This window comes from Saccopteryx bilineata, chromosome 3, assembly GCF_036850765.1.
Source record: "Saccopteryx bilineata isolate mSacBil1 chromosome 3, mSacBil1_pri_phased_curated, whole genome shotgun sequence".
Classification (NCBI taxonomy): Eukaryota; Metazoa; Chordata; class Mammalia; order Chiroptera; family Emballonuridae; genus Saccopteryx; species Saccopteryx bilineata.
In genome coordinates, this window is record NC_089492.1 from 215805875 (window position 1) to 215832010 (window position 26136).

Here is a 26136-nt window from a genome sequence, read left to right on the forward strand (position 1 = left end):
TAATTTTTAGGAGCACAGAATCAATTATGGATACTTTTATATATGCATGAAATGATTGTGCTTATTTTGATAACACAACTATGATCTGGAGAGTTAAATAGTATTAATTTAATTTTCTTTCTAATAAGTTTAATTTTTGCATATACAAGGTAGGGAAAAGTAAGTTTACAGTTGTGAGTACACAAAGCACAGAGTTTAAATTTGTATTTTTATTTATTAGTTATTGTAATATTTTCCATGTGAACAACTGTTAACCTACTTATGCCCCACCCTGTAATAGAAGCTGCTGAGGTTTAAGACTAACATCTTGACTGTCTGTTCTAGAATTGGAGCTGGTGATGAGAGCTAAATAAGCCATCAACCCTTACAGAGTAGAACTTTGGCTGTGTGGAACCCTAATTTTCAGAGTTTCTTCTGTTAAGCATTTGTGGTTTATTTTTTATTTTATTTTTTTACTTTTCTCATAAAACTTTAAGAAATCCAAAATGTTAATTGAAAAAAGGGTTTTTTTCCCTTTTCACATATTAGTTTAACTGGGTATATTTCTTCATAGACCCAATTTCTTTTATGTCATTGAAGGAGGAAAAATCTGAAATAGATAAGAGAAAGGGTCTGAGATTGTATTATACCAAATGTCATTGCCATCCTGGAGGAAGGAGATACCTGGAGGAATTCCAGGCGACAATTTAGAATTGGAACACCTAAGAAATTCTATGTAATAGATAATATTTCAGAGGACCACTGAAATATCAGTTCCTAAATAACTGGTTTATTTCATAATTCTGTAACATGTGGTAGCAAAATCGTCATTAATTGTATTACAGATTCCAGAGATTTGAGTCACTGTGGAATGGTTGAAACTTTACTTTTTTTAATTTTATTTTTAAAAATAGGGACAGAGAGAGAGACTCAGAGAAAGGGATAGGTAGGGACAGACAGACATGAACGGAGAGAGATGAGAAGCATCAATCATCAGTTTCTTGTTGCGATACCTTAGTTGTTCATTGATTGCTTTCTCATATGTGCCTTGACCACGGGCCTTCAGCAGATTGAGTGACCCCTTGCTCGAGCCAGCGACCTTGGGTCCAAGCTGGTGAGCTTTTTCCTCAAGCCAGATGAGCCCGCGCTCAAGCTGGTGACCTCAGGGTCTCGAACCTGGGTCCTCTATATCCCAGTTGGACGCTCTATTCACTGCGCCACTACCTGGTCAGGCGAATGGTTGAAACTTTTTGCATATAAAATACATGCCTTTACCCTTTCGTTGCACTTGTAAGAGATAATAGAGCTTTGAAGTAGCACATTTTAAACTCCCTTTTGCAAATTTACCTGGAATAAATGGATGTTCCTGTAATTACCAAGCTACTCTCTTCTCTTAAGAGCATAGTGCACAGATAGGAATATGTTAATCACCTTCTAAATCAGAAATCAGCAAAGGTATAATACAAAATGGCCAGCTCTATAAAAAAAATACAGTTTGTCATATCCTTGTGAAAAATACTATCACGCATCTATCAAAATGATGGCACGAAAGATTTTCATGATACATTGTTAAATGACAAACTTGGATTGTAAAATAGTATAGTTAATATAGACATGTGTTAGGAAGTTAAAATGAATATTATAAATATGTATGCAGAGCAAATATCTGGAATACCACTTAATAAATAGTTAACAGTACAGGAGGTAGTGAGATTAGAGGTGATCTTTCTGTCATTTGTTTAGTTTCTATTTACTACTTTTTCTGCAGTGATCCTGTGCCACATTCCTAATTAGAGGCAATTGTATTCCTGGATGATTTAAGTATAATGTGGTATTTCCTTCAGCTGCCAGTATGAAATGCTTGTCATCCGCTATCTTGTTCTCTTGTCTCTTGTGGTGATAGATTTGTATAAGATGACCCTCTACTATGACCAGGTTGTTTTTAGGTAGCCTATGGGGGTGTTTGAAGCTAAGTTCTGTCCAACTGACTTGAGTAAGTAATTTTTTTAAACACCTGCTCTTCCAGTTACATTTTCACAACAATAACAAAACTCAACAACAAAAAAGACAAAAACAGAACTCCAGCTCTTGAAGTGATATGGTGTATTGTCTAATGGATTTCCGGGTACATACAGTTACTTTTTATTTTTTGTCTTAATGAAATACTGGCAATGGTGTCGGAAATGGTGTAGAACAACCACAGATAGCTTATTTATTCCCATGAGTTTTAATACAGTTAGAAAAGTTCGTAGAGTTCAGTCTGCACTACCCTTAAAGGTATGTATCTTCTGAGTAATATTTGGTCAATGGCTTTGGAAATAAAAATTGATAAGTCTTGTTTGATATCCAGGTAGAAAAAAGCAAAATTTATCCAGAAGATCTGAAGCAGTGAAAAGAAGGCACTGATAGTTTCTATATGCTAAATATGTATATGCATATAATTATTACTATAAATATATTGGTAATGTGCATAGTATTTTTGTTATATTTTTATTATACAGGGTGAGTCACTTGTACTTCTTTAAAGTTAAAACTTAAGAGTCTATGGGGTAATGGGTTGGAGAGTAGAGAGGAGGGAGAGCGCAGAAGTGCTTACTGAAGGCACTGAGTCCAGGCGGCAGGGGAAGGGGCGGTGCTAACAGTCAGGTCTTTGCAACGCCCTGGCCTAGGGTGATGGGGAAGGGAGGCATGGCGGTAGAAATGTGCTTTCAGATTTATTGCGGAGTCCTTCTACAGGTTGGGAGTCCCACATTAGATTAACAAATATGTATTGAATATTTATTGGCCTACCCACATTTGGCTACTGTCATTGTTTTCTTTATAAATTTTAGATCAATCGAGCTCCAAGCTTTGGAACTGATCAGAAAATAGACTATGACGTAAAAAGAGGAGTACTGCTGAATGCACTGAAGCTACTTAACATCAGGTAAAGGATTGCCTCTATCTTTTGGAATTTTTTTTTCACCACATTTGACAAAGAACATTCATTTGTATATGGGATTGGCTTGAAATTTTTTGTATTTTATACTTAGAAATTTTTGATTCTTCAAACCCATTTAATTTTTTTAAGTGTCTTTTTCCTTTCTTGAATACATTGTTTTCCCTTCTCCCCATTTAATGCTTTGAACCTACAGTAAATATGACCTAAGTATTGGTATAATTATTTAATACAGACTATGAAGCTGAATTGAAGAATACTTTAGGAAACCCTCTAGATTATTTTACTCAATTTACCAGAAGAGACTAACGCAGGTCATTGAGGAATAGAAAATCTCAAACATTGGATTTTCTACCTTTCTCTTCAGAAGTCTCGCCACTGTATCTTGTTGCCCTGTTAAACAGAAAATGGGCAGTTATTAAGTGGGGGTTAAACTTCCCATTAGAAAACATAGATGGACATTCCTTTTTTTTAAGGTTGAATAATATTCCATTGTATATGTATACCACATTTTCTTTGTCCATTTATCCACCGAGGAACATTTACATTGCTTTCCTGTCTTGGCTGTTGTGAATAATGCTGCAATGCATATGGGAGTGCAATTACCTCTTTGAAAAAATCCCACACCCTGGTAAGAGAATGTCTATTTTATTGACATCCATGTACAGACTGACACTGAGTCTAATGGATGAGAGCACACAGTTAGGGTGAATATGCTGAAAAGTCAAGAGGGGCCTGGGCAGAACCCTGCAGAATGCCAACATTTGAAGAGATCTTTAAAAACTCTGATATTCTGATATAATGTTCCCACACTATCAGATAAAGTTGAGACATTGCATTAAGGCATATTCGGTCTTTCAGTTGTACACAACAGTGATTGGCCTTTGCATCTGTTATCAATATGATCACTTTTTGTTCTTTTCCCTGCCTTAGAATTAGTTTTTTTAAAGAATGCTTGTGTGGTACTGTTTTACATGTTTATAGTTTGCATGTTTTCTCATTTAAATGTAGTTTTAACTTTGTTCCTCTGGTGAATATCAACTCATTTTTTAAAAAATTGGCAAAATATACTTAACTTTAAGTTTACCATCTTAACCATTTTTAAGTGTGCAATTCAGTGGCATTAAATACATGCACATTGTTGTGCAACCATTACCACCATCCTTCTCCAGAACATTTTTCATTGTGCAAAACAGAAACTCTGTTCTCATTAAACAATAAGTCTCCACTGCTTGTACCAGCCTCATGGGAAGGGGGGAGTGAGGGAGGGGCAAGGACCGAGTTTCAGAGGAGAGCAGTCTCACAACAGGACTCTATAAAAACCAGACAGCTGTAACTAAAGTTTCATGCTTGAAAATGAGAAGGACTACGCAGAAGTTTTCAAATAAATAATGATTGTTAGGCTAGGATTTCAGTCAGAATTGAAAATATACTAGAGAGCAGTCAGTGAATGTGAGAATGCTTCAATAATAATGCAATTGGTTGAAAGAAGAGAAAGAAACCATCATTTGTTAAGGACCTATTAATGTCACCACAAGTTAATCTTTATAAGAACAATAGGAGGGAAACATTGTTAACATTTAATAGATGGGGAAACAGACTCAGTAAGTAATTGACCTAAGATTGTACAGCTAGTAAGTTGTTATAACATTTCTATTTTATTTTGTTACCTTCAGACTTGTATTTACAAATAGGGGGACTCTTATTTGGTGTGTGATTAAATGAATATAATGTACGCAAATATAACTTAATAAATATTGATTCCTATCTTCACTGTTTCCATTCTGCTAATTCTCCTCACAGGGATAAGATCAGAGCTTATTTGAATTTTAGAGTATGGTTTTATATTTTATATTTTAGGACCAGTGATAAAAGGAGAAACCTGGCCAAACAAAAAGCTGAGGCTCAAAGGAGGCTTTATGGTCAAAATTCAATAAAACGGCTCTTACCGGGTTCCTCAGACTGGGAACAGCAGAGACATCAGTTGGAGAGGCGGAAAGAAGAGTTGGTATGAAAATTTTAATGAACCCACATTTTGATTTGCATAATTCAAATTGCATAATTCATCTGTCAGGATTTATTTGTACAATTTCTTTATTTCTAGAAAGAGAGACTTGCTCAAGTACGAAAGCAGATTTCTAAGGAAGAACATGAAAATCGACATATGGGGAATTATAGGTAAGTGTGCTTCCTTTTTATATAGATTGTATGAGTAGAAGGCCAGGGGCTGCTGTCATTGTGACCATGCAGGTTCACACTGGATTCAGGCAGATGGTAAAGAAACAGTGGAGCCAAAAAATGGTGGGCCATTCCTTTATTAAAGTCTTGCACCGTTGAACAAACACACACACAGGGAAGACTGCTTCCCCTCATTCAGAGCTCCCAAAGCCCTGACACATTCTCCAGTTCTTCCTGGAATTAAAGGCCCCCAGTAGGGCTCCCAAAGCCCCTCAGCTCTCTGCATCTGCACTCCTGTTCCTCTGCAAAAAAACTAGCTGGGGCAACCAAAAACCCCTCCTCCATCAAACATTAGCAAAACAATGGCCCTTCCCAAGCAGGAAGGTAATTCGCAATTTGCAATCTTCTGCAGCCTTTCACAGACTACATACACATGGCGCTGTCTAGGCCAATGCAAAATATAAGTGAGCAAACTTAAAAAACACATTTTACAAACTTATTTACCCAACAACAAGTCAAGTGGCAAAACAATTAGTCTACATTATTTAGCGCTTTAGGCTTATTTTAAGCACTGCTTATTTTATTTTGAGAAAGTGTTTAGTTTAATATTTTTCTAGAATGAAAAGTTAGCAAGTAGATGGTTCAGACTTGGGAGACTAATGCTGGCCAGCCTCAAGGGTGATAATATGAGGTCTTTTAAATATGATATTTTCCTGTGACCTTATTTGGTTATAATGTGGTATTTTGAGAAAAGCAGGTTTCAGGTCTCATATTATTTCTGTCAATTCAAAGTGATTGCTATATTTTGTTTAAACTCTACTATATCAGGAACTAGGCAAATAATGAAAGTGTTTGAAGGAGCCAGGTGTGAGAAAATAGAATGAGTGTGGACTCTGCTGATCTGGAACTGCTCCACATACCAGCTTTGACAGGGTTAAAGGGGACTCCCTGAGCTCTTCGTGTCCTTAGAAAGACTGTCATTCCTCCCAAGGCTTGACACTGACTCAGCAAAATCCGGAGAATTTGGGGCCATAGAGGTTTTTGCATTCATGGTAAAACTTTCCTTCCTAGCCTTAACACCATCAGCAGTAGTAATGACAACACATTTCCTGTCACCCTACCTCTACCCAATTCTCTGTACCAGAGAGGCAAATTCCTGTACCCCAAGAGATCATCAGGGTTAATCTCTACATTCTTGTTAACCATGCTAATCCCAAACTTCCAAATTATTCCTTATCATCTACACTTTCTCCTGTGATATTCTATATTTTTTCATTATGCCCAACTGTAGTGAGTTTCCAACCACCAGCCTCCAACTGGGTTATAAGTATAAACTCTTATACTGTATCATCTGGAATTGCATTGCTTTAGATGATTCTCTAGATGAACTTTAATTTGTGTGCATGGCAGATGAAATTTCTGATTTTTTTTTATAACTATTCATCTTTATTTTTATTTTTTTTAATTTTATTTATTTATTTTTATTTTTTTAATATTTTATTTATTGAGTTTTAGAGAGAGGGGAGAGAGAGAGAGAGAAGGGGGAGGAGCAGGAAGCATCAACTCCCATATGTGCCTTGACCAGGCAAGCCCAAGGTTTCGAACCGGCAACCTCAGTGTTCCAGGTCGATGCTTTATCCCACTGCGCCACCACAGGTCAGGCTATTTATTCATTTTTAGAGAGGAGAGAGAGAGACAGAGAGGGAGAGAGAGGAGAGACAGAGAGAGAGAGAGAGAGAGAGAGAAGGGGGGAGGAGCTGGAGGCATCAACTCCCATATGTGCCTTGACCAGGCAAGCCCAGGGTTTCAAACTGGCGACCTCAGCATTTCCAGATCAACGCTTTATCCACTGCGCCACCACAGGTCAGGCTAACTATTCATCTTTATTTCTAGCACCTAGTAAAACCTGGCAGAATAGTTAATTGGCCAATGGATGTCTATGTAGTTTACCTTAATTCTTATATAATAGCTTCTTTTAAATATGTTGGTTTATCTGATTTCATTTTAGACGAATTTATCCTCCTGAAGATAAAACTCTACTTGAAAAGTATGAAAGTTTGTTGGCTGTTGCCTTTCAGACCTTTCTTTCAGGAAGAGCAGCTTCATTCCAGCGAGAGCTGAATAATCCTTTGAAAAGGATGAAGGTAAAGAAATTGTTTATAAAGAATTGAAATAAGAATTAAGCCAAATAATCTGTCTAAAAACAAATCAGCTCAGTCCCATGTATAGAAACACTGAAGATGCATTAACTTCCATTTTAATAATTGGTAACATTTCAAAACCAGCCAAGATATTTCAAAAATAAGATGTCTAATAGGACAATTTATGCAATAGAGAATGTTGATATCATGTTGTAATACCAATCTATTGTAACATACATGTCTTATAACAAATGTGTATATATAGCTGAATAGAAAAAATTATTAAATTTATCAAGTGGTTTGTGAAACTCCTATTATTTATGTTATAACTAACATTATACAGTATTTTTTCCCTTATACCTCATATACCTGGCATATGAGAAGTAATAAAAATATACGTGCATACCCGCAAACATTCCCTGATCCCACACACAGTGATCTGTTTACCTTACTAAGAGGTCTATCAGTTATATATTGCAGCATAATAAACCACTTTATTTGTTCATTATTCTGCACTTTTGGCTGGGCTCACATGAGTAGTTCTTTCTGCTTGTTTTGCTTGGAGTAAATCAAGTATGAGTTACCCCATTTATCTGAAAGGTCAGCTGGGGCTGGATATACAAGATGGCCCTACTTACATGTCTGGAACTTCAGTTGAGGTAGCTGGAACATCTTGGGAGCTGGCAGGTGTCACTTTCTTTCTGCATGGTCTCTTAGCAAGGTAGCCAGATCTCTTAATATTGTTAGCTTGAGGTTCCAAAAGGGAGGATTTCAAGAGGACAAGCCCAGCGTGTAAGTGCTAATCAAGCCTCTGCTTTCATTATTCTTACTAATGTCCCATTGGGCAAATATCTTTATGTGGACCAATTGAAACTGTTTGTACTTTATATTATTTAACATCTCCCCACAGTAATATATATTGAATACACTGTTATAATAAGTGATTAAAAGATCATGATAAATGTGGTCTTTTTACTCAAATTCCATAACAAGTTATAAAGCCACTTTCAAACTGTCTAGAGTAGACATAAGAGACAGAAGCAGAAGGAACATACTATACACCAAATTATTTTTTCCTCCAAATTTTCCTTTTTTGACGTCTGTAAATGTTTTACCATTAGAATTATGTTCTGTGGTCCTTTTGTTTTTCTTAACTAAGACAGTGAGAGACCTTTTTTATTTTTCTTCATCTGTTCTATAATGCTATTATTCCATCTTCTCATTACTCTGCTCCTCCACCCCTGTGTTTTCTAATAGAAAACCTTTGGAGCCAGGTAGACTTAGATTCAAATTCGAGTTTCCCCACATGTTAATTTTGTAAAATTAGGCTAAACTATTTCATCAGTAGTTTTCTCATCATTAAAATAGTAGTATTAAAACTACTATATTTGTCAGGTTAGTTGTGAAAATAAAATTGAGGTAAATTAAAATAGTCTATTAAAGTACTTGCATATAGTAAATAGGGTTTAAAACTTAATTCCCTTTCTACCTCTGTCCTTCAAAATCTAGTTTAAATGTCACCACTTTGTCTGCCCTGTTCCATTAGCCCATGAACTTATTCTTAAATAAACATTATACTTTCTTTACTATTGTTTTGTAATAATTGTTGAAATCAGGTAATGTAAACCATCAATTTGTCTTTGTTTGTTTTAACTGTTGGCTTTTCTAGGTATTACAATCTATATACTGTAAATTTTAGAATCATCTTGAGGATCTTTTTTTAAAAAAGAGGCTGCTGGGATTTTAATTGGGACTGTGAGGAATCTGTAAAACAATTTCTGGGGAAATAACAGTACTGAGTCTCTGATCCATTAATATGGCATACCTCTACATTTATTTGGGTCTTTAATTGCTCAGCTATGTTTGTAGCTTTTTCTCTACAGTTCTTGTACCTTGCATTAAGTTTATTCTTAAGTATTTGATTTTTTTGCTACTGTTGCCAATAAATATTTAAAAATTTTTTTGGTTTGTTGCCAGGATATAAATATCTGATTATTTTTATATATTGCACTTGTATCTAGCAATTTTTATATATTATATTTTTATAAACTGCCATTTCAAGTTATTTTCTGATTTTTATTTTGGTTATTTAGATGTGGTTACTTAATTTCCATACATTGCAATTTTGTAGTTTAATTTTGGTAGGGATTTCTGGTTTACTTGATTGGTGTTAGAAAACATTTTCATTTCAGTCTTATAAAATGACTTGCTTTATTTCTCACTTGCTTATTTTAGCAAATGTACCAAGTCTACTTGGAAACAACGTGTGTACTACAGGTTTGGTTGTAAAAATTTGTACATGTCATTTAAATAAATTTGGCTATTAGTGTTGTTTAAATATTCTATATCCTTTTATATTTTTTGGTCTATTTGATGTAACAATTACTGAGAAAGATTTGTGGATTTAGTTCTGTTAGTTTTTGCTTCATATTCTTTGAATTTATGAAGGTGTCTTCCTAATGAATTCACCTTTTCTATTTTATTGTGAACTATTTATATTTCTTTTGGGTAACATTCTTTGTCTTAAATTTAACTTTGTATGATTTCTAGAGCCACACTAGTTTTTTTTTCCCATGGTTAGTTACTGTTTGAATGACTTATCTTTTCTATCCACTCACTTTCAACTCACCTGTGTTCTTATATTTATATTACCTCTGATAAATAGTGTATTGTTAGCTATATTGTTTTTTTTTTGTTTTTTTGTATTTTTCTGAAGCTGGAAACGGGGAGAGACAGTCAGACAGACTCCCGCATGCGCCCGACCGGGATCCACCCGGCACACCCACCAGGGGGGGAGCTCTACCCACCAGGGGGCGATGCTGTGCCCCTCCGGGGCATCGCTTTTCTGCGACCAGAGCCACTCTAGCGCCTGGGGCAGAGGCCAAGGAGCCATCCCCAGCGCCCGGGCCATCTTTGCTCCAATGGAGCCTTGGCTGCGGGAGGGGAAGAGAGAGACAGAGAGGAAGGAGAGGGTGGGGGGTGGAGAAGCTAATGGGCGCTTCTCCTGTGTGCCCTGGCCGGGAATCGAACCTGGGTCCCCCGCACGCCAGGCCGACACTCTACTGCTGAGCCAACCAGCCAGGGCTGTTAGCTATATTTGTTTGAAAATCCAGAGTATGTCTTTAAGTCATTTTAATCTGAATTATTGGTATAGTTGGGTTTATGTCTGCCTTTTGCTTTTTTCCCTCTGTTTACACCATCTGTTACTCCTTTTTTTGCTTCCTTTATTTATTCTTTTGGAAAAGTCAGTTTTAAAACTTATTTTACCTTCACTGTTGACTTTTAGTTATATTAGCAGCATAATATGGATTTTTAAAAAGAAATTACAATATGCATTCTTAAATCATAATAGTCTACCTTGAATTAGTATTTTTACTACTTCACAGACCACATAAGAACCCTAACAGTTTAATTTTATTTGGTGCCTCTCTCTAGACTTTGTGCTGTTTCCACATATTTTACTTTTATATATGTTAGTCTTTAAAATATTGTTATTATTGTTTTCTAAGCACTAAGTGGTCTTTAATAGTTTTTTAATTAATGTTTCATATTTACCCACATATTTATACTTTCTTGTGTTCTTCATTTCATCCTAATTCATGCTTCTGACAGGGTCACCCTTCCCATCTTTCCTTTTAGCATAAATTCTCTTTGTTATTGTTGTTGTTTTTTTTAACTGAAATGGACTTTTACGTTGCCTTCATTTTAAATAGTTTAGCTGGTTATAAAATTCTATCTTAGTAGACCTTTTTTCTTTTCCCTTTTAGTACTTTTAAAGATGTCATTTATTTGTTTTCTGGTTTCTATTCACAATTCAGCCATTATTGTTTTTGTTTTTTCCTCTGAATGTAATATATCTTTTGTCCTGACTGCTTTTTCTTTTATTTTCAATGTTTTGACTTTGTGTGTGATTTTCTTTGTATTTACACTGCTTGTGGTTTTATCAACTTGAAGACATGGATTGTCTTTCATTGATTTGGGAAAATTTTCTTTCATTATTCCATCAGATATTTCTGCTGTGCTTTCTATATTATCTCTTTTATGGGGCTCTAGTTACACATAAATTAGATAATTGGACAACATCCCATAGATCTTTGATGCTCTTTTTCACTTTTTTTCTCTCTGTATGTTTCAGGACATATTTGCTGTGTCTGGATTGCCATTGAGCTAACCCAATCACTTTTTTTTTTTTGTATTTTTCTGAAGTTGGAAACGGGGAGGCAGTCAGACAGACTCCCGCATGTGCCCGACCGGGATCCACCCAGCATGCCCACCAGGGGGCGATGCTCTGCCCATCCGGGGCGTCACTCTGTTGCGACCAGAGCCACTCTAGCGCCTGAGGCAGAGGCCATGGAGCCATCCCCAGTGCCCGGGCCAACTTTGCTCCAATGGAGCCTTGGCTGTAGAAGGGGAAGAGAGAGACAGAGAGAAAGGGGGAGGGGTGGAGAAGCAGATGGGCGCTTCTCCTGTGTGCCCTGGCCGGGAATCGAACCCGGGACTTCTGCACGCCAGGCCGACGCTCTACCACTGAGCCAACCGGCCAGGGCCCCAATCACTTTTTAATTTTAAATTATATTAGTCAACTCAAGAATGTCTATTTAGATTTTTAAAACTTTTGTTTTTCTGGTAACGTTCTGCATCTTTCATTCATTTTGCTCCCCTTTTCATTGCTTTCTGCAACATGTATTTAATAATTATTTAAAAATCTTTGATATTTTAATATATGGATTATTTATGGACCTGCTTTAATTGATTTTTTTCCTTTTGGTTATGGGTCACATTTTTTGTTCTTTTGAGTATCCTATAATTTTTGCTTATTTGACCGATATTGTGTATAAAAGAATCATGAAGATGAAGTGATATTTTCTCCAAAAGAAGCCATAATCTTTTTTCTTACAAGGTGGTAGAGTAAGTGGCTACTTTCTTTGAATCAAAGAAAGTTAAAGAGAAGGAACAATCAACAAGTTGTATTGCATCAAATTTAAAAGCTCTACACAGCAAAATAAACAAACAAAAAAATGAAAATACAACCTAGAGAATAGGAGAATATTTTTGCAAATTATATAAAAAATAAGGAGTTGTTAAACATATTAAGAATTCATATACCTCAATAACCAAAAGAATCCCATTTGATTAAAAATGGGCAGAGGGGCCCGGCCTGTGGTGGCGCAGTGGATAAAGTGTCGACCCGGAAATGCTGAGGTCGCCGGTTCGAAACCCTGGGCTTGCCTGGTCAAGGCACATATGAGAGGATGCTTCCAGCTCCTCCCCCCTTCTCTCTCTCTGTCTCTCCTCTCTTTCTCTCTCTCTCTGTCTCTCCCTCTCCTCTCTAAAAAAAAATGAATAAAATATATATATATATGAAAAATGGGCAGAGGAACACAATAGACATTTTTTTTTCAAAGAAGACATCCAAATGGCCAACAGATATATGAAGGGTGACCATATTACTAATCATAAAGGAAATGCAAATTAAAACCACAATGATATGTCACGTTACACCTGTTAGAATATCTGTTATCAAAAAGAGAAGAGTAACAAGTATTGGCAAGGACAGGGAAAAAAAGGGAATTCTTGCACACTCATGGTGGGAATATAAATTGGCTCAGCTGCTGTGGAAGACAACAACCTAAGATGAGTGGATATAGATGATGTGGTGTATACGTACAATGCAATATTATTCTGTGATGAGAAGGAAAGAAATTCTACCCTTTGTGACAACATGGATGGACCTTGAAGACATTATGCTAAGTGAGATAAGTCAGACAGAATGACAAATACTGTGTGATAACACACATGGAATTTAAAAAAGCAAAAGTAAAAACAGTAAATTTTTGGTTACCACAGGCTGGATGGTGGAGTGGGAGAATAGGAGAAATGTTATTTAAGATACAAGCTTGCAAATAGTAGTAAATAAGTCTTAGAGATCTAATGCACAACATAGTGAATATAAACAATGCTATTTTATTATAATCATTAAACTTGCTATGAGACTAGATCTTAGTTATTTCATTTACAAAAAGGAAATTATAATTATAGAGGAGTTAAATATTGCTACAAAGGAAATATTACCATATAAAAATGTATCAAATCCATATGTTGTTTCTTTAAATTTACATAATATATGTCAAATATATTTCAATTAAAAAATAAAATTAAAATAAAAAAGGTTGAACTGGGTCCAAGCCAGGTTGTAATAGTTTTAGTTTACTTGTGGTTTCAAGTGCCTTGAGGGTGAAATCTATTCCCTATTTATTTTAGACCTCCTTCTCTGTTAGTTTCTAAGAACTGTAAGACTACAGAGAAGTGTTTTCGGTTTTCCATCCATGCCTCCATCCTCCTGCATCACTTCATACTCACTCAAATTGCTATCGGAGAGACCCAGCAGGTGAAGAGATCCAGCTCTGTGGGGCTCCTTTAGATGCTACGCTAGCTCACATGGCCACAGAAAACTCAATTGGATTTTATATCACAGCCTCTTCTAGACATGATTTTTTTCCATCTTTGTGCAGACATGACAGAGGACTCCAGTATAGAAAGTGGTCAGTCATCTCTGCCAACTTAGGAAGAACTTTACCCTCTCTGATATTTAGTTCCTAAATACTACTTTTTATCCACAGCTTTCCAATGTCTTAAAAATATGATTATTTAGTTTAGCTGACCTTTTCTAGCTGTTATGATAAAAGTATTTTCATTTATGACCTTTCTCCTAAACAAAAGCAGAATTAGATGCATTTCTTTTTAACTATCCTATGCCTTGAATTTTATTGTAGAATTATTATTTAATCAAATTTTATAGCAAGAACCTTTTATTATTTTAATAGCTAAACTTTTTTGGATTGGTATTAAGAGTAACTTATTTTACAAATTGCTATTGCACAGTGAGATTTCTGTTTTTTCAGAAACCTTTTTTTTAAAGAGACACTGAAATACAAATCATAAAATGTGATATTTTTATAGCTTGAAGAAATAACTCAGTGAAGCTGTTGATTATTCTTTCAGTATAGCTATTATATTCCTGTTGCTTTGGTTTGCTCAACATTCACTTGGGTGTTATGGTTTTGTAACTTTCCTTTGAATCCAAGATGACTCTAGAAGAGGTTAAGAGAAGGTATTAAGTCTATGGAATAAAACTTTTTATAAAGTTATAGATACTCTTATGCAATAATTAAAGTTTTAAAAATTTTATTAAATTTTGTCCATTAAACAAGTGCTAACATTAGATTGCTGACTGTTAGGCCAGTCATCAGTTTTCTGTCAAGTTGCAATAGTATTTTGCAATGATCAATATAGAAATGATTGATGAAATTGTGATATGGAAAATTAAAGTGATTTTAGAAATTTTAAGTTGTCTGAATTATTTTACTCTTAGATTTTAATAGTGTGCTAAAACATAAAGACACATTGTTTATGATAATACATAATAAATTTCAGCAATGTATTATTTATATTGTCAGATTTTAGTGAAAAAAACTTTTTAAGAGTTTGCATAATCCTTTATTACTCATTTGATCTGAACAGTCTTTATTAACTAGTTTTAGGAATACTTGTACACTATTTTACAAGATTAATGAACTTAGAAAAATTCTAGAATCCATTGTTGATCACAGTTTTAATTAAATATCTTTTAAGGAGGAAGATATTTTGGATCTTCTGGAACAATGTGAAATTGATGATGAAAAATTGATGGGCAAAAGTTCCAGGCCTCGAGGACCAAAGGTACAGGACCTCTACCTGTCTTAGTATCACAGTAGATGCTACAAAGTACAGGGAAATCTTCTTCACTCCCCTAGTTAGACTTAGGTCTTCCTCCCCCCCCCCTTCTGCTATACCATATAAAATATTTATATAACAGTTGTAACAAATAATTGCATGTTTGCCTTACTATAAACTTGCAAATTCTCTCTCACAACTAATACAGCATCTGGGACTTAGTAGGTTCTCAAAAACGTTAGTTAAATTTGTTGAATGTGTCATAGGGACCTGGTGGAAGAGCAGATAGGTGAACCCAAACCCATGGTATATTGTGGCAAATATTGTAATAAGGGGAGTGGAGAGTGTATATAGCAGCATAGAGAAGAAAGGGGTTGGGTGATGATGGATGGCTTCATAAATGCCATTTGAACTGGGTTTTTAAAAATGAGTAGTGATAGCCCTGGTCGGTTTTCTCAGTGGATAGAGCATCGGCCTGGCATGTGGATGTCCTGAACTCAGGGCATGCAGGAGAAGTGACCATCTGCTTCTCTTTCCCTTCTTCTCCCCCTTCTCTCTCTCTTTCCCTTTTGCAGCCAGTGACTCAATTGGTTCGAATGTCGGCCCCAGGCTCTGAGGATAGCTCAGTTGGTCTGAGCATCTGCCTTAGACATTGAGGATAGCTCGGTTGATTTGAGCATCGACCACAGATGGGGGTTGCCAGGTGGATCTTGGTCAAGATGAATGTGAGAGTCTGTCTCTGTATCTCCCCTCCTCTCAGTTAAAAAAAAAAAAAAGAATAGTGCTATAACATTTAAGATGGATGGAAGGATGTTTGGGGCAGAGAGAACATTAAAGGCAGTGACATGAAGTTATGCACTGTATAGGGTGTTAGAGAAACATAAAGAAATTGATTTGACTTCAGTGGAAGGTACTTGGAGAGTGAAATGGTGCATGGTGAACCTGGGGAGAGAGGTGTATCTGGTAGAGACCAGGGATCTTGGATGTCAGGGATCCTGTTCTTCTGAATTACATATTCTGTATTGAAGAATTGTAGGAGATTTCATTACCAATTCCTTGGGAACAAATGTATTTTAGAGTATCTGTAAAAGTGAATGCCTTCATGAGTCATTGCTTCACTTTGAAAGTATTGGGAAGTTTCTGAGCTTCATATTTATGTAGTTCAGCAAAGCAGACGTGAGACAACCTGGGGCACCATACTAACGGGAGAGTGATAAATACAAAGACCCTGAGGTGGCCTTCTACTTTCTTATATTTTCCTTTGCTTCATCAAATAAGAGTTATTATCCAAATAAAACTCCTGGAGGGCAGAATTTACATTATATTTTAACACCTATATTCCAGGCAGTAATAAGAACTAATAATGTATTTGTTGAAATGAATTGGTTAGTTCCTATAGGCTATTTTTTTAAATTTATTGATTTAAGAGAGAGAGAGAGAGATAGAGAAAGAGATTTGTTGTTGCACTTATTTATGCATTCATTGGTCAATTCTTGTATGTGCCCTGACTGGGGGATTGAACCCATAACCTTGGCTTATCTGGACAATGCTCTAACCGAGCTACCCAACCAAGCTAGTTCCTGTAGTTAATTAATGCTGGTGATATTTCAAAATGATTGAAAGCTGCATAATCAGTATGAAATAAAAGTATTTTTATAACTTTTTATATACACTGAGAGTGTGGAGTGAGCTAAACTTCAAAGCACACTTTCTCTTTTAGAGGGATGATATCACATTTCAAACACTGATTTCCAGTGTCTTTATTGGTAGAAGAATAAAGAATAATTGAAGATAATCAAGGTCAAATGAAAGTTATACTAGGAGAAATATTTTTTTTACTTATTTGAGAATCTAAAAAATATTAACTACAAAAATAATGCCACAAAAATAGTATTAGCATTTTTTTTCTTCAGCTGAGTGGTAGATACATGGGTATTTGTTTTATTATTCTTTATACCAGTCATATATTGTTTTATTTGTGACCCAGTTAAATATATAATTGGACATAAAAGTAAGTAATATGGTTTGTGTCATAATTCAGTGCTAGTTTACAAATTTTATTTTGTAGTCAAGTCATTGTTTAGAGTTAATCTGCTGTGACTTATTACTTGAACAGTGTTTTAGTCAAAAAGTCTCAATGCATATCTGACACAGCCATTTGTTTTCCATTGAGATTCTTTAAAAATAACTCATTATGTACTCAAGCTCCTTAAAAAACCTCAAATCTTACATGAAGGAAGGCATTACTAGCATGCCGATGGTGCCATGTTTCTTCTGGGTATGCTAGACTTATCCTTTTCCCAGAAATTCACATTCTCCAAGGCTGTTAAGCTGTTTGATGATTGTGTTACTGGTAAATATTTTTATGCATATATCTTTAAACATGTTAGTGCTCAGTCAATATTAGACTATCAAAAAGAGAACATACTTTTAAACACAAGTGGTAGTGTGTATTAAACTACTTTCCTCCTTTGGTTATTTTTCATCCTTTGCAAAGCCAATAACTTTTAGAAGATCGTGCTCTGGCCTACTATGTATTCCAGGCACTTTATGAAATTCTATTCTCCTCTTTACTTTTCATCCTACACTGTTACATGAGAAGATATACTTCATTTCAGTGAAATCCCATGGTAACCAAGGATTTATTATTGTGTGTGTGCTACATCAAAACATCTTTGTTTATTTAACAGAAAACAAGAAACTTGTTTACAACTGTGGGAACTTTTCCCAGCAGGAATAAGAGGCATATGGTGTGTGTAGTAAATTTTCTCTTGAAATGACTAATTCCAAACCTGTTTTGTTCTTGGTTGTGTATATTCCTTTAAAGTAAAGCTGTCCCATTTCCCTCATCTTATTCCTTTAGCTGGCCTTGGAAACACATTGATTGGGAGGTTTGGAGACAAGTGATTCTAATGCAGATATTGAAACATAATAACATGGCATTTTGAATTTTATAGATTTACCCTTCTGCAAACACCAGTCCTCTAAAATATTCGTATATTGAGTTTACATTATATCACATTTATAAAAAATGTAGCATAGGCAATAAAAAGTAAGGTGGTCCGTTGTGGCCGGACCCTATGTGTCACATAGTTAGGAATCTTCTGAGAAAGGACATAACCAATTTGGAAAGTGGATAATTAACTAAAATTTTTTATTTGTAAAAATGTTAACAGCGAGTTAGATGTGAAAAATACCTTGCTTCTTTTTGTGTATTAGCTGAGTGATTAGGTTTATAGGCTTCTGTTTTAAGATGTGGCCTTTCTGTACCTACAGTAGTTTATTTGACTTTACTTATAGTGGTTCATCTGGCTGCTACTTTTTTTTTTTTGTCTCTCTGCCCTTCTTTTCCTTCTCCTCCTCACTACAAGCATGCACACACAAATACACAAACACATACACATGTTTTTATTGAATGACTCTGAACATCAGTGATACAGCAAATGTACCTCTCTGAGTCTTGGTGAGTAATAAGTAATTGTTCTGTATGCAATGGAGAAAAATTGATTCTGTTTCTGATTTTTATATTTTTATCAATTCTTTTTTATTATTTTGTCTTTTGTTTTGTTTGTGATAATCTGATCCTTTATTTTAATCATGTGGAAACAGCATTCCCCTCATTGTAACTGAATTATATCATTTATGAAAGAATAGTGTCAGAAACAGCGAAATTGGTGAATTGTGTTGTAGGCTCATAGCAACACTGTAACAATAGTACTGAAGGAGGAGATTTTCAGGTGTCAGTGAAGAGCAGCATGCATAAACTAGAAATTGAAAATAGTAATTAATCATGTAAATAAATCTTTTTTTTTGAATTCTGACAAAATAATGCATTTTTCTCTATGTTAGCCTCTCTGTTCCATGCCCAAGACTACAGAGATCACGAGAAGATACAAGTACTGCAGCAGTGACAGCAGCTATGACAGCAGCGGCAGCTCTTCAGACTCAGATGACAATGAAAAGGAAGAATACCAAAATAAGAAAAGAGAAAAGCAAGTTACTTATAATCTTAAACAGTCCAGCCACTACAAATTAATTCAACAATCCAGTAAGTTAGTTTCTTCTAATTTATATGAAAAATTATGGAATTGGGATTATGGAACTCAATAAATGATCTTGGGCCAAATGATCTCTTGTCATGTGTGAGGAGACCTGGGTTCTATTCCACTTCCTTCCTGAACCAGACCTGGGCGCCTGCCGCAATCCTCCTCAATGTCTGCAAGCAGAAGACAAAAGGGTTGACCCAAGGGTCTCTACAATCCATTTGTCTCCATTTCATAAGCATTTGTTGAACCCTAGGCTTCTGCATGCAGTTATAGCTGCGACCCAAGGCTGAGCTGTGATTGCCTTGCCTCTTAAGCCAGTGAGTTTATCCTGTCATTGTCTCTTCTGCTCTCTCTACCTGTCTGCCACCCGTGTCCTGTGTTCACGTCCGCTTATAAAACATGTATCTCTCTAGGTATTTGACTTGGACGTATCTGTGAGCCATACAATTGTGAAATGGTTTTGTTTCCCCTCATTTTCATCATAGGTAAGCACTAAAGTCAGGGCTTTTGGTGCATTCAGGAGAGTAACTAACCAGCTTCTCTGTGTCTTTCCTTTTCAGCTTTCTTTATTTCTTTTCACGTTTTGTCTTCTATTCTCCTGTCCTTTATTCTTTATTTAATCCCTAATGGGCACTACTGTGTCTGTGGTTTTTTCATTTCCAAGTCTTCCTGGTGGCATCACTGTCTGCACAGGCTCAGTTAGATACCCCTTCCTCACGCTGCCTCCAGGGCAGAACTGGTCTTCACTCCTGTCAGTTTGCCTCCATTATGCCAGGACTCTCCTCCAGGGACTGGTTCGGTTATGCCATGAACACACGTGTGAACCTTTGTTGATCTCTAGCAATGATAATATATTAGCTTACCTGATAATGTGTGCATTTTAAACCAGGCCTCCATACTTAGGGAAAAATGCATGAGAAACGCAGAACTAATTGACGAAGATTTTAATGGTTTTTCATTTACTTATTCCATATTATTTCATAAAGATACCTGCCAGTGTTCCTGACTTTGAAGGGAAATATGTTGTATTATGTTCCATTTCATTTGTTTATTTCCTCATTTAAGGTTTGTTAATTGAGCACCTTTTCCAGAGTTTGTAGCTATTTTATCACTTTTTTCTTAAAGATGTCTTAAGTATATATTTTCAGTGTGTCTCTGTGTAAGTATGACTCTTTCCTCTTTTGGAAGCTGACCTTGTTCTGCTCAGATTTCATCAGCTTTTTAACTCCTGTTGGCTAATGTGCATGTCTCTCGAAGCATGAACAAGCAGAGGATGAGGGGAAGGGTAAGGAAAACTGCTCAGGGTCCAGTAGCTCTGAGATTGTTCTTTGTTCTTACAACAATAGGTTAATAAATTGAGATTGGATAAATAGTATACTAAGGTGTTTTTATATGTAAATTCTCATTTTAAAGTTAGTCTAATTCAATTACATATCTTTTTCCTAAGTATTATATATTATTTTCTAGTCATTAGAAATTGCAATAAGGGTTTTACTTTGTTTTATATTCTCTTTTACACTAAGTGATATCATAGCCACAAACTCTCCTTGAATTTTCTGTCCACAGTGATGCTGATGACTGAGGATAAAATCCAGATTATGTGTAACACTTTCTGTAGTAGATAGTTAACTTAGGAAATCAAACTTGTTATAGTGTCAAAGAATATATTTTGGTTTGCTATAAAGTAGTCATATACAAAACTATATGAAATATTATTTTCACGTAATTTGTATTTGCAAGTTACAACTATTTATTGTTAATCAACCTAAATATTATTGGCATGTCTAGCTATTTAGTTACTCTGTCTGAAAATCCAGTGTATTCAGGAGAAAATGGGAATCTTTGGTCATGCAAGAGAAAAGATATTTTCCTTCTGCACCTATGATCAGACAGATTAGACATGTCCCAATCATCAGCTTAGGCCTTAACAGAGAGCAGTGGCCCCAGGTGCAGGAGGTAGCACATGCTTTGCGGTACTTGCTTAGTGGGAGATTGACCAGTGGCATGTTCCCCACACGGCCCTTCTCTTGAAGCACTTTTCTTTCAAAAATGGTGCTACTTTCAAGTTTAGATGGAAGTTACTAGTTTGAACAAATGAAAAATATTTTAACATCTTTTATAGCTTGAATAAGTATACATTTTTGTACCTTTTAGAACCAAATGAGGAGTATTAGGCTTATTAGCTCTTCAAAATATCCTTTAGAAATACACCCCTATTGTGTCCCTTGATGGAAGATTGAGTAAAGAAGACGTGGTACATATATACAATGGACTACTGCTCAGCCATAAGAAATGATGACATAGTGCCATTTATGATTACATGGGTGGACCTTGAGACCATTATACTAAGTAAAATACTATAAGTAAATAAGAAAAAGCTAGGAACTATATGATTTCACACATAGGTGGGATATAAAACTGAGATTTATGGACATAGATAAAAGTGAAATGGTACCTGGGGGAGGGGAGTAAAAAGGGACAAATATAGGGTGATGGAAAATTTGACTTTGGGTGATGGACATTCAACACAATTGACAGGTCAAATGCTATAGAGATGGTCACCTGAAACCTATGTACTTTTATTGATCAATGCTGCTCAATTAAATGTAATTAAAACAAAATAAAAGCTGATTAGAAAAAAGAAAAAGAAATACATCCCTAAATATAAGGTGTGTATATCCACTGCCTTTGAAAAGGTTTACATTTTTTTTACTTTTTTTTTTTTTTTTTACAGAGACAGAGAGAGAGAGTCAGAGAGAGGGATAGACAGGGACAGACAGACAGGAACGGAGAGATGAGAAGCATCAATCATCAGTTTTTCATTGCGCGTTGCGAAACCTTAGTTGTTCATTGATTGCTTTCTCATATGTGCCTTGACCGCGGGCGTTCAGCAGAAAGAGTAACCCCTTGCTCAAGCCAGCGACCTTGGACTCAAGCTGGTGATCTTTGCTCAAACCAGATAAGCTTGTTCTCAAGCTGGCGACCTCGGGGTCTTGAACCTTGGTCCTCCGCATCCCAGTCCAAGCTCTATTCACTGTGCCACCGCCTGGTCAGGCCACATTTTTTTTTCAACAGCTAATGAAGGGAAATATTTGGCTATTCAACCTGCCTTTATTTGAATTTTATTAAATTATTTAACCAATGAAGATTGTTATGTTCCCAAAGCAAAGAGAGCGTATAGGACAGAAGATATATATAAAATATATGAACTAAAAAAAAGATATAAATGTTCACAATATTGAGTGATAAAATTTATTTTCCTGTGTCAGGAGTCAAATTTACATGGGAGAGTTGGTTCTCTCTTTTAAATTTTCTCACTATACACTGGGGATAGATATTCAATTCTTACTTGATTGGTAATAACCCTTTAGTTTCAGATACTTTCTCTTTACTTAACCCTTATGCTGTGGGAATTTAAATGTAGTTTTTTTCTTCTCTCCTTTGAATAAGAAAACTGTCTATCACCACTCTTATAATAATTATATATTTAAGCTCCATTAGGATAATCTTTGTTTTCAGTTTTATTTTTTTTTCTCATAGGCTCGAAGTTCTATAACTCACTTATGTATCCTTGCCTTCTCTAGACTCCTGTCCATCCCTTCCTATGAATCTTGCTGTAAAATATTCTGTTTATAAACTCTACACAAATTCTTTTTTTTTAAGTGAGAGGTAGGGAGATAGACCGACTCCCATATGCACTCCAACTAGGATCCAACTGGCAACCCCGTCTGCGGCTGATGCTGCAAACAACTGAGCTGTCCTCAGTGCCTGAGGCTGACACTCAGACCAGCCAAGCTACTGGAGAGAGAGGAAGGGGGAGGGGTGGGAGAGAGAAGCAGATGGTTACTTCTCATATGTGCCCTGACTGAGGATCATACTGGTATGTCCTCATGCTGCTCTATCCACTGAGAAAACTGGTGTGGGACACATACAGATTCTAATGATTGACCAGTCTAGTCTGACGATAGTGGATAGTATTTTTATTTTATTTTTTAATTTTAATTTTATTATTATTATTATTATTATTTTGTATTTTTCTGAAGTTGGAAACTGGGAGGCAGGCAGTCAGACAGACTCCTGCATGCGCCTGACCGGGATCCACCCAGCACGCCCACCAGGGGGCGATGCTCTGCCCATCTGGGGCGTCACTTTGTTGCAGCCAGAGCCATTCTAGTGCCTGAGGCAGAGGCCATGGAGCCATCCCCAGCGCATGGGCCAACTTTGCTCCAATGGAGACTTGGCTGCGGGAGGGGAAGAGAGAGACAGAGAGGAAGGAGAGGGGGAGGGGTGGAGAAGCAGATGGGCGCTTCTCCTGTGTGCTCTGGCTGGGAATTGAACCTGGGACTCCTGCACGCCAGGCCGACGCTCTACCACTGAGCCAACCGGCCAGGGCAGTATTTTTATTTTTATGACCTTACAGGAAGAGGGAGACACTGGCATTAGATAGTTCAGGATTTAAATCTGAGCTTTGTACACTTTTTGACCTGAGTCTTCAGGTGATGGAGATTCCTAATTCAGAGGGTTTCTGTGAGGATTAAAAGTAGATATAGCCTGACCAGGTGGTGGCTCAGTGGATAGAGTGTTGGCCTGGGACACTGAGGACCCAGGTTCGAAACCTTGAGGTTGCCTGCTTGAGTGCAGGTTTACCGCCTTGAACATGGGATTATAGACATGACCCCATGGTCACTGGCTTAAGCCCAAAGGTCACTGACTTGAAGCCCAAGGTCGCTGGCTCAAGCAAGGAGTCACTGGCTTGGCTGGAGCCCCCCGGTCAAGGCTCATAGAGAAAGCAATCAATGAACAACTAAGGTGCCACAACTATGAGTTGATGCTTCTCATTGTTCTCCCTTCCTGTCTGTCTGTCTGTCTGTCTGTCTCTCTCTCTCACACACAAAATGTCTGGCTTATAGATGGTGCTGTGTTAATGTTAGTTTACCTTTCTTCTGGTTCTTATATGTCATGTTTCAAAAACAGAAAATTAAAGTACTGTTTAATTATTATTATGATATCCATTTTTCATACATGGTAAGTGTTCTGCACCAAGTTCACTGTTTAAAATGAAGAATTCCCTGCAAACTCATGTTGTCATGATGATACCTTACACTTTGACACTCATCACCATGCTACTACCATGTGGAATAATTACCAAATACAATGGTAAACTTCTATTACCTATCCCTCTTCTCCGTCATTGATAGGTTCCATAAGACGTTCATTCAGTTGCCCTCGGTCCATCTCTTCTCAAGCACCTACTAGTGTGGACATCCGCCCCTTTTCTGCTCAACAAATCATGTCATCATCCCGGCCAACTTCAGCGTCTCGGTCACATTCCTTAAACCGTGCTTCCTCCGGCGTGGCGCATCTGCCTAATACTAATGATTCCAGCTCTACTAACTCTCAGGTGGTAAGTCATCTACTTTGGTCCTTTTGCAGTTACAGGTACCACTGCATTGAGGATTTAGTTGGCAAAGGGATCAGCTGGAAGGAGGACAGATTTAATCTCAGAGCCTATCATTCAACTCATGGTCTCCTGGAATTTGAAATGTTGAATCTATCCTAGGCTGTAACTTAATGTGAACTTTAGAAGGCAGACCAGTATATCACAGAACTCTAGGAGAGACACTGAGAATAGCATTTTATTTTCTATTTGCTTATGAAGTATGATAATTCTGTTGAAAATCATCTGAGTAAATATATGATTTTGCAGTGTATTGTGTGGTTTGTATATATAAATTTGAGGAAATTTGTTGCATGGAAAGTTTTCTTTAATGGGACTATTAATAGGTTAAAAAGATAGACCATTGGTGAATTATTCTTAGAGTATTCTGAAATACATTGTTTTCTGTATATCAAATTAATATATAATATTTCCTCCTTAGATGAATCCCAGAGATTCAGTACTGAGGAAGTAGTGAATTTATTTTACTATCAGATTTACTTGTACATGTTCAAATATTGTAATAACTCCAAGTATCTTCTAAAAGACTGGGGATTTAATTGTTTATTTACTGTGGATGATGTTTTCAAAATGAAGAGTTTTTTAAATGTAAGTGAATAAATTTCACTTGTTAACAAAGAATGATTTTTTTTTCTAATCAAGAATTTCCTAAGGCATATATAGCAAATGAAACTTTTGACCAGGAAGTCTTTTTTAACCATTTTTATTTTATTTTTTTGGTGACAGTGACAAAGAGAGAGACAGAGAGAGGGACACATAGGGACAGACAGACAGGTAGGGAGAGAGATGAGAAGCATCAGTTCTTCATTGTGGCACCTTAGTTGTCATTGATTGCTTTCTCATGTGCCTTGACTGGGGTGGGGGTGGGGCTACAGCAGACCGAGTGACCCCTTGCTCAAACCAGTGACCTTGGGCTTAAGCTGCCGAGCCTTGCTTGAACCAGATGAGCCTGTGCTCAATCCAGCGACCTCGGGGTTTCAAACCTGGGTCCTCCGCATCTCAGTCTGATGCTCTATCCACTATGCTGCCTGGCCAGTCTTAACCATTCCTGTTTTAAATTTAATATTTTGAACTAACTAAAATACAACTGTGTGGAAGTTTGAAAGACACTCTAAAAAATCATATTCATTTAATCCTAATAATAAATGTAAAAAAATTACTTTCTTCCATTTACATTGTTTTTTTCTCTTTCCCAATCAAAAGTACATACTTTTTACCTAGAAATATCTTTCAGATTATAGTGGCACAATGAAATAAGACCCCCTCCAAATATCTGTATTCTTTCAAATTTAAGAGTGAGTCTTTGCGGCAACTGAGAACAAAAGAACAAGAAGACGATCTAACGAGTCAGACCTTATTTATTCTCAAGGACATGAAGATCCGGTTTCCAGGAAAATCAGATGCAGAATCATTACTTCTGGTGGAAGATGTGAGTATTTGATGTAAATAAACTTCTGAGGAGCTCATACCTTTTGTTTTTCTTAGAATACCAAAACTTATTTCCCGATGGTATTATTCTCAATGACATACTAAACTTAATTGATGTTTTTTCTTTTCAATTTCCACAAGCTTTAGAAAATACAATGGTTGTTTTAATTATTATGATTCAGGAGCAGTGAGATCACATTTCTAATTAGCAGTTTAGCAGTGCAAAATATCTTTTAGGGCATCGTCCCATTTTAA

General features: G+C 36.4%; 1 protein-coding gene across 4 annotated transcripts in view; it reads left to right on the forward strand.

Annotated features, from left to right (window-relative positions):
• TTLL7 (tubulin tyrosine ligase like 7) overlaps positions 1-26136 on the forward strand; it is a 179480-nt gene that overhangs the window by 86312 nt on the left and 67032 nt on the right. For all 4 annotated transcript variants that reach the window (XR_010730428.1, XM_066268804.1, XM_066268806.1 and 1 more), the window contains 8 exons: positions 2811-2905; positions 4778-4925; positions 5022-5095; positions 7104-7239; positions 14869-14955; positions 18799-18997; positions 24194-24399; positions 25748-25882. Coding sequence is in view for 3 of the 4 variants with exons in the window: in XM_066268804.1 (XP_066124901.1) it covers positions 2811-2905; positions 4778-4925; positions 5022-5095; positions 7104-7239; positions 14869-14955; positions 18799-18997; positions 24194-24399; positions 25748-25882 (1080 nt within the window). In the remaining variant the exon portion in view is untranslated. The remainder of the gene's footprint in view (positions 1-2810; positions 2906-4777; positions 4926-5021; positions 5096-7103; positions 7240-14868; positions 14956-18798; positions 18998-24193; positions 24400-25747; positions 25883-26136) is intronic.